General features: G+C 38.4%; 1 protein-coding gene across 1 annotated transcript in view; it reads left to right on the forward strand.

Annotated features, from left to right (window-relative positions):
- Positions 1–631: 631 nt before the first annotated feature.
- The window catches only part of LOC135109342 (short transient receptor potential channel 4-associated protein-like), a 28,486-nt gene continuing 14,181 nt past the window's right edge, over positions 632–14,936 (forward strand). The window contains exons 1-15 of the mRNA XM_064020729.1: positions 632–824; positions 2,901–3,020; positions 3,552–3,650; positions 4,138–4,266; positions 4,635–4,788; positions 5,282–5,392; positions 6,886–7,014; positions 7,592–7,750; positions 7,896–8,103; positions 9,836–9,956; positions 11,044–11,384; positions 11,763–11,853; positions 12,404–12,550; positions 13,815–14,030; positions 14,540–14,734. Coding sequence (XP_063876799.1) covers positions 726–824; positions 2,901–3,020; positions 3,552–3,650; positions 4,138–4,266; positions 4,635–4,788; positions 5,282–5,392; positions 6,886–7,014; positions 7,592–7,750; positions 7,896–8,103; positions 9,836–9,956; positions 11,044–11,384; positions 11,763–11,853; positions 12,404–12,550; positions 13,815–14,030; positions 14,540–14,734 — 2,319 coding nt within the window. The 5' untranslated portion in view covers positions 632–725. The remainder of the gene's footprint in view (positions 825–2,900; positions 3,021–3,551; positions 3,651–4,137; positions 4,267–4,634; positions 4,789–5,281; positions 5,393–6,885; positions 7,015–7,591; positions 7,751–7,895; positions 8,104–9,835; positions 9,957–11,043; positions 11,385–11,762; positions 11,854–12,403; positions 12,551–13,814; positions 14,031–14,539; positions 14,735–14,936) is intronic.

Here is a 14,936-nt window from a genome sequence, read left to right on the forward strand (position 1 = left end):
ACTGATAGGTGTGTGGATAGTAGGTAGACAGATGGATAAATAGGTAGATGGATGGATAAATAGGTAGATAGATGGGTAAATAGGTAGATGGATGAACAGGTAAATGGATGGGTAGGGAAATGTAGATGGGTAGATGAATATATAGGTAGATAGATGGATAAGTAGATAGATAGATTGATAGATAGCGGCAACAGTAATGATAACAACAGAAATAGTAGTTATAGCATAAATATATCCATAGTCTTTTAATATCAATAGACAGACAACAGCTATAGTAATTATAAAAAAAATATTAACAGTAGTAATACTATAAACATACTCATAGTCTTTTAGATGGGTAGCTAGACCTACGGCACCTACAGTATTGATAACAATAGCAAGAGTAGTAACACCATAAACATAATCATAGTCTTTTACGGAAACTTCTTTCGAAAGGTACTCTGTGTTTGTGTAAAAAGGTTAATCTTGCTCAAAATTTTTCTTTCACAGAACTTGATTAAATTGAGCACACATTTAGTATAGCAATCATTATTGAACAAAAAAAGGTTACTTGAAGTATATAATGAGGTCATATAAGTGACAGGAGACGCATAAGTAAGAAAAATATAGGGACCGTACCTAGCGTCAAGACGGGACCATCGCTCGGGGCCACTGCGAGAGAAAGACTAGGAGCACCAAGTCGCTCTCCCTCAATCTCCCACGCTTCTGTCCCTCCTTCCACCCCCATGGCGGCGCGTCACCTCGTTCGGCGGCGGCCCCGCAACCTAACCACCTACAGATTCTACAAAGAACTCACAGGCCACCAGTCCGACATGATGTTTATGGTAATCAGTTGTCATTGTCTGTCCAACAACAAACAAGTTAAAGATTTCCAGGTTCGCGTAGTTTTACGGACTTTTTAGGCCTGAGTGTGTTAATCTGTGTGCAAATGATAGTTCTGGATGTAAGTTGTGTGCACCATGATTTTAAGAGAAGCGTAGTAGAGTGCCTCGGTGAAATGTATGTTTATATAGTTGTATTGGGTTGAGGGCTGGGCAGGCTGGCACTGGAAATGTGAGGACTGCCAGGTGCAATTTGTTGGGGCATCAAGTCCTTGTTGTTTCTGCCCACGTACAGTTCATGTCAGCTTTGCCAGCATGTAGTACTACACGGTGATATACTTCATATGTGCTTGTTTTCCTATGGTATGGGATTTGAAGGCACAGGAAGCAGCCTAGTCATATCATCAGTCCTGCTGTGTTTCTTCTGGAAAGTTTATCAATACCAAGGGTGATATGGATCAAGATTGATATTACTTCCACCATCATATATTCCAGTGACATACTCACTCATCAAATTTTTCCTCTTTGCCACAGAATAATTGTCACATTCAATCTTTTTACTTTAAAGTTACTTTTTTACTTTTTTGCAAGAACAAAGAAGCTGCCAGTCTCATAAAGACTAAGAATGGTAGCTGTCAACTCTTTGGTCTGCTTCCAACCATCTCTCAAAATTTGATTTTGAATGGCATTTCTGAACTATGAATAGCTTTACAGTAATGCTATTTGCGAGCCTACAGAACCTTACTTTCTATGTCAATTTGCTGAGCATGAGGTTATTAAGTTGCATAAGATTTAGTATGAAAATGCTTTTCATTAATGTGTTCCAATAGATGAAAATGTTGACAGTTGCCCCTTTCCTGTCTGAGACTGGCAGGATGTTTATACTTTAATGATTTTTATTTTTATTATGTAAGAATCAGGAGGGACAGGTACAAATGGGAGATTTTTCTGTTTTATTTATTTTTTTTTTTTTTTATCCTTTTGAGGGAGTTCACAGGAACAGACACTGCAGGACACCCACCAATACTGAATAAGATTTAGTCCCATTGAGACTGAAAGGAGGCACCAGAGAAAGAGATTGCATGTGGTATGCCTACAGCAGCCCACCATCCAAGCCATACTGCAGTCTTTCTCACCCCCCCTGGCTGTAACTGTCACTAGTAGAGGAGGGACAGTACATATTGTGATGTGTAGTCCCATTGTGCATCAGTTTATTTTGAAGTCTTACTTTGTTTTCCCTTGAATTAGAAATTTAGCAATTTTGTAATCTTGTTTTGTCCACCAAAACTTCTCTCTCTCTCTCTCTCTCTCTCTCTCTCTCTCTCTCTCTCTCTCTCTCTCTCTCTCTCTCTCTCTCTCTCTCTCTCTCTCTCTCTCTCTCTCTCTCTCTCTCTCTCTCTCTCTCTCTCTCTCTCTCTCTCTCTCTCTCTCTCTCTCTCTCTCTCTCTCTCCCTTCTTTTTTTAGGGTGAGTGAATTAGTTCTTAGTTCTCTCTTTGTCACTCTTTAAGGCTGCTATCACATGGTCAATGACACAGAATGCCTTCATTGTCCATACATCTTTTCTTGATAATTTTAGTATCCTCATTGCTTCTAGGAAAAATATTCTTTCACTTTGGTGTTAAGGTGCAGCCTTGTTTACAGTTAGTAACCATCACAAATGATACTAGAACTTGGTGAACCTGGGCTTACCACCGCATGTGGACTTGTGATTGTTTTACTTGTCATAATTCTTCTACTATCACAGGATTTCATAGCTAACTCTTGATATGGCCCCAAGGGTCTGGGATCTGAGTAGTTGAAATTAATCCATGAGAGTATCTGTGATGCAAACTTAATAAATAATTAGAACTGAAATACACAAGAAATGTTTGGCAGATTCTTATAAGGATGGGATGAACTGTGAAATGGTAGAAATGGTTAAACAAAGCTCCTGATGTAGTTTACACCCCTGAAAGAATATGAGAAATGAGACAACAGGAGCATAGCAAAGGATAGTATGTAAATTCTTTAGTACAATTTTATTTAAATTTAGGTATGCTTCTCATTTTTATCACTTAACTTTATCCTTTTATCCACAGGTTCCAGAAGAAGGCCTGAATAAGATGCCTTATGGCAAAATTCTAAGGGCATTACGGATTTTAGAAGCAGCCCTTCAGAGGAATGAGGTGCCTCGGGTCACCATTATGGCCCACCTTAAGGTACTGTATTTCAATGTAGATGTAACTGCAGCACTGCCAAGGAAGGTTGCTGTCACAATGCTCTTTTGGTGCATTACACACACACCCATCTGAAAGTTATGTCCACACTAAATTCACATTCAAAACTCAACCATCAAAATATGTTGAACAAAACTCTTGAATTTTAGAATGAGCATTGTTTCATTTGGAAAATTTCTAGATTCTATGGAGGGAATTACTAGTGGAAAAATTTGTAAGGACAAAAAAAGTTATGTGAAATTCATAGTACGAGTGTCTGCTCCTCATTTCTGTAACTCATGAATGGCTGTGGGATGGAGTTGGGAATTCATCAAGGTTGAAAGATAAACTAGAACATAAGAAGAAATAGAAGGAGAAAAACAGGGAATCTTATTCACATTAACCCATAGATGGGCAGATTAATGTTTTGGCCATTCCTTAGAGGGAGTCTTAGGGGTAAACAGGATGTTATACACTGAAATCAGAATTAAGAAATTAAGGGTGAGTGTTGAAGTAATGAGGACCTTGGTGCAGGTGCTGATGGACCAACTGCATGCTGGGCAGGACCCTTTGGGGGAAACCTCAGACACTTCAGAGGTGACCACCATCATCCAGAAGCACGGGGGTGTCCAGGTGGGTGTTGTCATGCGAGTGCCAAGTTGGTGCCACCTTAGCCTGTAGACCCAGATATCCAGTGTGTGTCAAGAACCCTCACCATCACACTATATTCTCTTGTTTCTGAACTTGCTAGTACTTTTCATTCCAGTATCTAATGATGCCTTCATGTATTTGTTCATCCAAACAGTTGAAATTCATACTCTTAACAGTTTTTCTCAACTTCTTTTCTCTCTCTCTCTCTCTCTCTCTCTCTCTCTCTCTCTCTCTCTCTCTCTCTCTCTCTCTCTCTCTCTCTCTCTCTCTCTCTCTCTCTCTCTCTCTCTCTCTCTCTCTCTCTCTCTCTCTCTCAAAGGAGGGGAGCTTGAAAATTGAGAAATATAAAAGTATGATTTGTTTAGCCCAAACAGATACTTGGTGCAGTCCTGCTTGAGTCTGCAGTATTGAAGTTTTGTGCTGGCATATTCCTTCATAATGATGGTGCCACTGATGGTCTCTCCCCCAGACTCTTTTATCTCTGCTGATGGTGAAAGACCTTGGGGGCCGATGTTGCTTCCTGGAGACCTGTCAGCATAACCTTAATGTGGGCAGCCTGCATGCAGTGACCCTCGACATCCTCAGGAAGCTCAGCCTGGTATGCCTGTCCCCCCCCACCCTCTCTCTCTCTCTCTCTCTCTCTCTCTCTCTCTCTCTCTCTCTCTCTCTCTCTCTCTCTCTCTCTCTCTCTCTCTCTCTCTCTCTCTCTCTCTCTCTCTCTCTCTCTCTCTCTCTCTCTCCCCTTCCAAGATATACAGCATCACCATACTTATCAGACAAACAGATGTGGTTCTGTTCTCCATAGCTTTGAGTTCTAATGATGAGATATGCCAGGTGTGCACACAATTATTTCATGCTCATTATACTATTTCTTATATTGACACATGATGAGGTCACTTACCACATACTATAAAGATGACTTGCCCGGCAGCTGCATACATTCATCCTCCATTCCATTCCCCTCAGGAGTTACATTCAGGGGCACGACTAAGTGAGAGTGATGAGGTTCTCCAGATCCTGTTCTCCTTAATGCTAGATGAAGAGACTTACACCAAGGCCATTGCCCTCGTGGAGCATCTCCTCATCTTCCGCAAGTCAACACTGCAGCTGAACACCATCCGTGAGTAAAGAGATAAGGAGGCATTTCAGGTGTGGTTGGGTTGAATGGTTAGCATTTTGATAATAGATTATCTTATATCAAACTCTATTTTATGAATTATAGGAAAGAAAGTTCTTGAGAGTCATGTTAATGAAACTTTTAGTACTGTAATTGACCAGTGGATGTTTAAATTTTAAGTATACTTAAAAGAGATATAAATGGGGAGATCTTTCAGTAAAGGTGGAAGTATTAACTAAAGGTGATAAGATAAGGTGTTAGTTTCAGATATGTGATAAAATTAATAGTGAAATGGATAAAATAATTCATAAATTGACACTAAATTAAAGGATATTCAAATATCTATGAAGTGACCACACACTCAGAAGTTACAAATTCTCATAATAGAAAATTTAAGTGCATACATGGTATTGATAAACCTTGAATAGCACAGCTTGCTCTTCTGTTCATCTTATGACTTGACTGACTAAGTTCTCCTCTGCCCTCCACCTTACAGCCGGCTTGGACCGCCTTATTGCCAAGCTGGACGGGCAGTACCTGGCCAACTTCTGCAGCATTCTGGCAGTCACCATATCAGATCTGGATGTGTACGAGAACAAAACTTTGTGTAAGGACTGGTTACTTTCTCTTGAAGCATTTTGAAATTCTTTATTTAAGCATAAGTAATGTTCTTATGAAAAATTTAAGCCCAACCACATTATTTCCCTGTAAACTCTGCACCAGGTGACCACAACCCAACACTCCACATTTCAGACACCACAAGTCAGAATGATGGGAGTCAGAACAAACACCTTAGTCAGTGTTGAGTTTCCTGTTTCCTAAGTTTTACACATACATATTTGAGTGCAACTCAGATACAACCTGCAAATCATCTTTGATATTATAACACAAATTTGAATCGTGCTTTTGGATTTTGATGCACAAGTATTCTAAGGCAAGTTAATTTAATATTATCTGTTAATGTTGCAGGTCTGAGGTCAGCCACTTAATACAATGCTTGATATTACAGGTCAGCCATCACTAATTCAGCAATCACTAATTTGGCACTAATTCTGGTTAGTGTAATTTCAAATTTCCCATGTCACCACACCAACCTGCCACTGCTAATGTTTGTTGGAAAGATGATAAAATGTCTTTAAAGTTTTTAATGCAAAGTTGGAAAAAAAAGGAGTGAAGAAGCAGTGTAATAGAGAAACACAAACAGTATAAGAATAACAGAAGCATTACAAAGCAAAACATGTCACAATAAAAAGCAGCAGCTACATGCTGCATGAGTAGTTGGCATCATTTCCAAATACAGGGAAGCCATTCCAATTTGTTTTTCTCCATTTATTGTTAAATCTGTGCAATTTTAGCTCCAGCCATGGCTCCAGTGAATAAAGGAAATACTTCTCATTGTGTAATGTCCAAACTCTGTACATTATCCATAAAAGATAAGGTTGAACTTCTGAAAAAAAAATAAAAAATCTTGACAGCAGTGTATCAGTGCAAAGCTTGCGTGACTTATACAGCATTGGTTCATCAACAGTTTATGATACCAAGAAACAAAGAAAATACCAAGAAACAGAAAATTTGCTTAATTTCTTTGCTAACACCATCTGTACTGATACTATCGGTATCAGAAAGAAGTTAAGTATCAGTATTGGTATCAGTGAAAAAAGTGTTATCAGTACAGTCCCACTTATTAATGAACTTGCACTGATTTTACAAGGTATTTTAAAGGTAGGATGAGGTGGTTAACCGTTGGATTAACCTCTCTGTAATCTGGCAAACTCACTAATCTGGCACCCTACAAGTCCTAGGTGATGCTGGGTTAGTGATACACAACCTGCACTTAAAAAGTCTAGAAGTGATAGTTTCACATAAAGTCTGTTGTTATGTTGTGAATCCCAATAAACAGGTGACATTAAATCTTTAGAAACTTGATTATTAGCTGACATGGCAGTGATAAATAGGTTTAATATGAAACTGATATGTGACAATATTTAGATAATGAATCATCTCCCATATAGTTTGTATTTATGGAGATAAAAATTAATGAGAGGTTGAGGTTGCATGCCCTGCATAATATGAAACATAACTGTATAATTTTATCTGCAGTATATGAGCAGAGCAAGCTGCGAAGCAACATAAAGTCCCTGTCTCCCCTGCGAGACATCAACCAAGAATTCATCCTGAGAATCCCTCATTTCCTCTCCCGTTTGGTAGACTTTGCCACCAAGCTGCCATGTAAGTTCCATCTGCTGTTTTTATTTAGTGCACTGAAAGAGATTGCCAACAATGGAAGATGATCATATAGAACAATGAACAAAATAACTTGCAGGAAATTTGTAAGCATGAGAACGATAGTCTTAGTTGGAAACATGTATGAAATGATTGGATGTTGTGAGGTGGCAGGTGAAATAGGAAGATTTGGAGTAGATGGAGTAAGTGAAAACAGAGTACTTGATGCACATGGGCAGAAATGCTGCCCATGTGCATGTAGTGCCTATGTAGTGAGAGGGATAATTAAAGAGATGGGTCAACATACCAATGTAGTCTAGATAAAAATTATTACAAGTGAGTATGGTGTTGCCTGTTAAATGTGAATGTTGTGGATGTGAAACAAAAACTATTTATGAAACAGGAGGACCAATTCTTGGAATATTTAAGAGAAAGGAAGGGGAATGCAGTGTGCACAAGTCATGAGTGAAGTTTGGAATAGATGGGGACTTGTAACATGGCCACCATATTATAGGAGTTCCAAGGAATAGGTGTCTGAGTAGGTTAGGTTAGTAAAACCATGTTACAATCTTTTTCCTCCCAGATGAACCAAGGTATTCTGGGCTCACAATGGAGGTGGAGCACTGGATGCGTCTCATTGAAGACTCCATGCGTGAAGTGCTGAGAGCCCACCAGAACCAACAACCTTCATCTTCTGGCTCACCTAGTGCAACTCCACAAACTAATCCTAGACATCTTATGGGTATGTATAATTCATCTTAATTAGAGAAGTTTATTGCACTGAACTATACCTGAAGTATACCTGCTATATGTGTTTACTATTAATAATTGATTAACATGGTGTAATGACAAATTTCATGAATCTATATTGTACTTTTCTGTTGCAGATCTGATGAATCGAATACAGCCCCAGACCATCGCCAACCAGATAGATTCTCTGACGGGTCCCATGCTGCAGCGTGTGGAGAGTGTCTATGTACTAGGTCTGCTGCTGCTCGGTAAACAGCGCAAGGAGGTGCAAGTACAGCTGGCTAGACTTAGGCTTATTCCTCGTCTCTCATCTCTCTTTGACCTCTTCATCTGGAAGTGTGAAACGTGAGTATTACAAAGAGAGGCAGAACATTTAGGGATTGGAATATAGATAATTTATTAACCATTGCAGATCCATTGTTGAACCAAGGCCTGTCCAAACTTTATCCATGATGCATGGTATGCAGATTTCAGCCAAGTTTTGCCCACAAATTTTCTTTCATTCCTGTGCCTCCCTTCCAATCTCCTGTTCATAGTATTGAATGTATCCAGTAAACCTTTCCTCTTATCTACCTTTCCTATCCATCTTCAGGTATTTTAAGTTTTGTTTGCTGCATCAAGATTTTGTAAATATGTGGGCTATTACTAAATGGAATATCATACCACACTGATGAAAATGTCAGTAAAATTTTTTATGTCAAACCTATGCTAGTACTCGAGAGTCTAGAGCACCTGCATTCATGACCATTTGGTTAAGTTATCCTCAACTAAAGAAAAACAGACCAGCCATGCATCATATTGAATACAGGAATGAAGTTGTAAAATTTTTGGAGCTTCTTGAAATGACATTCTACTTAAATTGAAAACGTCCTTTCATCATATGTGCTGTTCTCAGAAGTTATGAAATTAGAGTGTGGTTACTGTAGTACATATGTGTAGCTTGATGTGTGCTGCCCCACCCTTGAATGATAAACAGCTGAAGAGATGGCAGCTTCATGTTTCAAGGAGACAGTCACAGTGTTGCGCGTTGTCTTCAACTTGCTATTATAAGTTGGTTACCATCCTTCCCCTCTACCTTTTCAAAAAATCTGGTAATATCATTGTGTTCAGGTGAACTTTTCTGTCAACATTAGCCATTAAGCTTCCTGCATAACATTAGCTTGACAATACACAAAAAAATCAGATTGTAATTAAAAAGAATTATTAACACTTTCAGGGTCATGTGACTTCAACTTGCATTATCTCCCTCCTTATTTTCATTTTGAACTTTTTTTCAACAGTTATAATCTACAAGCATTGTACTGACATCTGATGAAGAAACCAAGCACTGAGTATTACAGAATATACATGAACAACAAAAATACAAATAAAGTTCGTAGTGTGGAGAGGCTGACCTCTAAACTTTAGCAGGAAAGGCTACCTCAGGTTACTGTTCAGTCAACAGTGAGCTTAAGAGAGCATCCGAGAAACCATTTAAGTGTCAGAAATAGGCAGTGTGCAGGGCATGTTGTTACTGACTATCATTATTTGGATGTATTTACCCTTGACATGTGGGTAATGTCTCACAGTCATCATAATGGAAATATTTAGTATGAACCACTTGCAATTTTTTATGTGTTGGGGAGGGAGGCACTGCATTTGAGCAAATGATAGTGATGATGATGTGGATTTTGTGAAAAATTTATGTGGATGTTGAAAAATGCATATTTTGTGTTTAATGCAGAATTAGTTGATCATGAATCTTGAGTAATGAGAAACTTGTGAGATTATTGCATCATGTGTTTGCTGGTGTTTAAGATGCACTTCTATGTTACACAAGTTTATTTGTTTTATTTATTATAATTTTTCAAGTATCTAAAGACAATTTTATCATGTGCACATTAGATGCTAGGAAAATCTTAGGCTGGTTACTAAAGTGATTGAAGGGAAGAATATCATTGGATGACATAAAGGCACAACAACTGAACTTAAATCACATTGTGTACACTCCCACTGCAACAAAGTAAATCTCATAGATCCACATCTCTTTTCTTGTTTCTGGATTTTTTTTGACCATGATCATCCCTTAATCTTCCAGGTATCAGGAAAGGATAAGAGTTCCAGGTCACCTAAGCTCCTGTGAATGCAGTCCTGAAGTTGCCCTCAAGATACAGTTCCTCAGACTAGTGCATAGTTTCTGTGATCAGTCAGACTACAGAGTGAGTGTCAGAAAATGCTTGGTTTTGTGCTTACCTTATGTGTGATTGGATAAGTTAGTGATAGCTAGCAAAATAACTGTAATGCTATTGATTATGACAAGACATTATTATTTTTTATTTCTGGAAGGTGTAGGAATGACATGGTAATTAGGATGATGAATTTTATCTGAATTTCATACTTTCCAGGTTTCATAATTGACAAGTTTCATGCTGATCCCTAAGTACATTTTTTACAGATTTCAGATGTATTCTTTTGTGAAGTTTAGTTTTGTGCTAGTTATCATTAAATGTTATATCAATACTGTTGATTATCTTCTGATGAAATGAAGAATAAGTTAGTGTGTTTCATGGGTTCATTTTGAGCCACTCATTATTCACTTTGATTATTTAAGATATGACGTGAGGATAAGACTCCCATGGGAAGCACTGTATGCAAATGGTGTGATGCTAATTACAGTGAAGCAAAAGCATAAGTTGATGTCTGGGGATGAGTAATGGCATGGGTTAGAGTCTAAGGGGTTGAGAGTAAATGTGCAGAAAGCAAAGATCATAATTTCATGTGAGGTTAGTGGTATTGTAATAACTGCAGGTGCATGTGTACAATGTAGGTAATATGTAATTAACAAGTGCATATATAGGGACACTGGTGAAAAGTTGCACCTATATCATTATGCCGATGTTGATATTGGTATGGCCTTGGATGTGTCTGGACACAAATATCACTGTAGTTGTATTGCAGGATATGACAAGGTTAATGTGTTGTCCATTTCAGAATATTTTAAAGTTTTCATTTTTAAAGTATTCACACCATACTGTCTGTAATAATATAAACACCACATTTAACAAGTAGCATTATCATGTAATTAGTGCTGTGAACTTTGAATTGTGAAGTCAGAAGTTTTCTTTTCATTCATTATACAAGTATGTCTAGAAAAAGTATGTGCATCCAAAACTCCAGTACACTCTGTTGGTGCAATATCTAATTCAGCATAATTTATTGATCATCTGAATACAAATTATTGCATTGCTTAAAATGGAGTGCTAATGGTTATGTTAAAAACTATAATAATTATTTCTTGTCTTGCAGTACCTGATGCTCACTCCCAAGGAGTTCAGTGAAGTGCGCAAGATCCACATCCACTATGGTCGTGAGGACAACTTCTCCCTACACCCCAGCCCTTCCCCATCTCAGTCTCCTACCACAGTATCCCCTGAAAGTTCCAATGGCAATGAACCTGCCAAATCCAACCTGCCCTGCAATGACAACAGCCAGCCTGAAAGAACAGAGGAATGGGCAGCAACTAACATTGCCAGTCAGGCCAGGCCTCTAGTGGAGTATCCTGCTGAGCAGATGTGTAGTGGCTCCAAAGGATTGCTGCTCAAGATTGTAGAAGCCCTCAAGAAGGAAACAACTGGATCAACATTCAGGTAAAACAATAGTATTCATAGTACTGGTAATGTTTGTTGAAAGTGAGTCAGCATTTTAATTTAGGGAAGCTCATCCTTGCACAGTATTTTGGCATACAGTGACTGCAATTGCTAAACCAAATATTCATAATAGTACTCCTTTTGAATTGAATACCTATGAGGTCAGATTCTGGTATGAAAAATGGTGGTTTGTATTTGTATATCCCCACAGTAATTGTAGTATGGAAAGCTCAATAGTCACCCCAGGATAATTTATCAGTTACTGTAGTAATTCTGCTTATGTTAATTTTCAAAACCATGTGTACTACAATTGTCAGCCTATGTGATAATTTTCTCAATAACTTTGGTATTGAGCAGCATCTCACCATATGCTTGCAGGTTTTGGTTTTCAAGAGCCATTGAGAGCTACTTACGCAGCCCCAACCCGTATGCTGACCAAGTATTTTTGTTGAGACGTGGACTGCTAAAGGTGAGTTTGAGGAAAAGGAGAGTAGTTTAGATTAAGTATACAGGCTTTCCCTTCTGTTATAACCCAGTACTTAGATGACCCATTGAGATCCTGGTCTCGATCTAAAAGTCATGCACGACCACCAGAGCTTTCTCATACCATCATTTTGAACCACTAGTTAAACTACTACTACTCACCAGACACCAGTGAGAAGGAGTTTAACTAAGGTATGGTAAACCTTTGGTGGTATTGCTTTCTCTCTCTCTCTCTCTCTCTCTCTCTCTCTCTCTCTCTCTCTCTCTCTCTCTCTCTCTCTCTCTCTCTCTCTCTCTCTCTCTCTCTCTCTCTCTCTCTCTCTCTCTCTCTCTCTCTCTCTCTAAAAGTTTGATAGTGTAAAACAACCAAGAGTCATTGGTATTCACAGACCTAATTCTAGGAGAAGACACAAAGTCAATATATGAAAATAAGATGTTTTATGTGGAGCATTTTCACAAATTTCCTTCAGTTTTGGATTTTTTTCAAATAATATTTTAAGTCATCTGTTTTAAAATGCATCTTGATTTACTTGCAGCACCTTGCTGGGTCTTTGCTACAATGTGATCCTGGACCCAACCAGAAGGAGGTGCTTCAGTCTACCTTTGACCTTCTTGGAGAGCTGCTGAAGTTCAATGACAAGGCATACAAGAGACTGGACTCACTCATTGCAGCAGAATTTAAGGTACATCATTATCTTTCATTTTGATTGGTAATTTAATACATTATTAGTTTCTTGTTTCAGAAATAAAGTGGATCATTGTCATGTTGTTTGGTTACAGTAAGGATTTATAAATACAGAACTGGAAAACTTTGACAGAACTGACTAGAGGGCTGTGGAATGTGTGGAGAAGAAATGGAATTGGAAAAAAGATGGCATGAAAGCATTTTACAAAGGCAATTTGCGAGGTAAATAGAGAAATGTGTGTTAAAACTTCTTTATTGGTGGAGTGGGGCAAAAATGTATAACCTCACCATGTATGTTCAGTTGCTTATGGATAGAGTTGAGAGAGATGAAAACAAGTGTTGGCATTGTTCAACTAGAACTGCACAGATGATGCAAAATGCAAGCCTAATGGTGCTTGCAGATAACACCAGTGATTGCAGAAATTAGTTGCAATCTGCAAAGATTGTTTGATATTTATCTGGCATATAAGTTCAAAATTGATAAAAAGTAAAGTGATGGGCTTTGAGGAGAAAAAAAATTATGTCATTGAAATTAGCACCACATAAAGTGAGTGCAGATTGCAGTGAGATGTGAAATCAAATTCAGTAGACAAATAATGGAAGAGGTGGAAGAGCTAGAATAACTTGATTTTGTCCTGTGTAAATACATAAAATATGGAAAGGAAAAATAAAAGAGAGCTGTGTGGTAGTATAATAGTACCAACACAATAGGATGGATGATAAAAATAGTAAAAATGTATATGGAAGGTTTGGTTTTGTTTGTTAAAGGTGGAGGAACAGATTATGGTAGAGGTGACCAAACACGAGATCTTCAGATGGAGAAAATGTGAAAAATAATATGACAAGGAAAGAATCTTGTGAATATGAGAGGAAGACCCCACTGAAAAATGGAAGGATGTTGTTGAAAATTTTTAATGGGGAAAATCTTTGTTTGTATATAGACAGGGTTGGTTGCAGACACAGAGGTAAACTGTTAGGTGTATAGGGGAGTTGAGATTTGTGGAGGACTGAGAAGAGTTGGCATATAGGCATTGGTTGTAGACACAGAGGTGAACCATTGGGTGTATAAGGGCTGAGAAGAGTTTGGAGCTCTCTCTCTCTCTCTCTCTCTCTCTCTCTCTCTCTCTCTCTCTCTCTCTCTCTCTCTCTCTCTCTCTCTCTCTCTCTCTCTCTCTCTCTCTCTCATTACCATGTTTCTTAGCATGTATTTATTATATCCTATCATCCCTAACTTCACTGCACATGCTTTTCTCATGGTGCAGGAAAAGCAGCTGTTCTCGTTGGTGACCAAGAATCTTGTGGACTCCAACATGCTGGTGCGTTCACTAGTCCTCTCCCATGACTATTTTGTAAGAGTTCAAGGTGCAGAAGCCTTTGTGGCTAAATCTCGTACCCTTCACCACGTGTCCACCTTCAGGCAGCGGCTCAGCTTTCTGGTACAACTCATCAAAACAATCAGTGTTGACACTTTGACACAGGTAAGTTAGAGTGGAAAGTGTTGAAGACTGAAGGAATTTGATTTCCATGTTGATGATGCATATCAAAGGTTATGAGCAGTTTGCTTTCTTTTACTTCAAGATTCAGCTCATTGCCATTCCCTCCAACTTACTATCAGCTGACTGCTCATATTTTTATATTCCAGCTTAGTAGCATGGATTTAACAGATCAGTTTAATACTTCAGGTTCATTCTTATTGTTTGACTATTCTGTTATTAAAAGGTTTTGTGCATTTTCTTATGAAAGAAAAATACTAGACAAATAATTATTCATAACAAACATTTTCTGATGAATATATAAAATTTCTAGATAAATGTTATGCGTTACACACAGATGTGAAACAGCCTTCTTTTTTTTTTTTTTTTTTTTTTTTAGTGTGTGTGTGTGTGTGTGTGTGTGTGTGTGTGTGTGTGTGTGTGTGTGTGTGTGTAACTGAATGCATATCATAGAGGGAAAAGAATTATTTGTTCACTAGTCTTTCATTTTGCAGGAAAATGTGAGTTGCTTGAACACATCACTAGTTATCCTGATGTTGGCTCACAAACATTCGGAACTCCCTCTGTACCTGGAGGCCCTGCGCACTCACGTGGAGCCACATCTTCTCACCAACCTGCGGTCCCTCCTCCGTTTCTGGCAGACACATTACCTCCACAACAAGGACAAGGATTGTAACACACTGCAACGGGTAAGTGGAAGGAAGACTTTTTTGCTTATTTATGCTGTGTCTCAAGTCATTACTTCTGCTTCTTTGTTTCCAAGACATTCCAGAACTTTTGTCACTGAATCAGCTTATTTCCTTCATAAGAGAAACTTATGAATTAGGGAAACACTTGAAACTAGCTATATCAAATTCCAACCAGTCACACTTTTCTTGAACTTGTAGATAT

The sequence above is a fragment of the Scylla paramamosain genome, chromosome 2 (assembly GCF_035594125.1).
Source record: "Scylla paramamosain isolate STU-SP2022 chromosome 2, ASM3559412v1, whole genome shotgun sequence".
NCBI classification, from domain to species: Eukaryota; Metazoa; Arthropoda; class Malacostraca; order Decapoda; family Portunidae; genus Scylla; species Scylla paramamosain.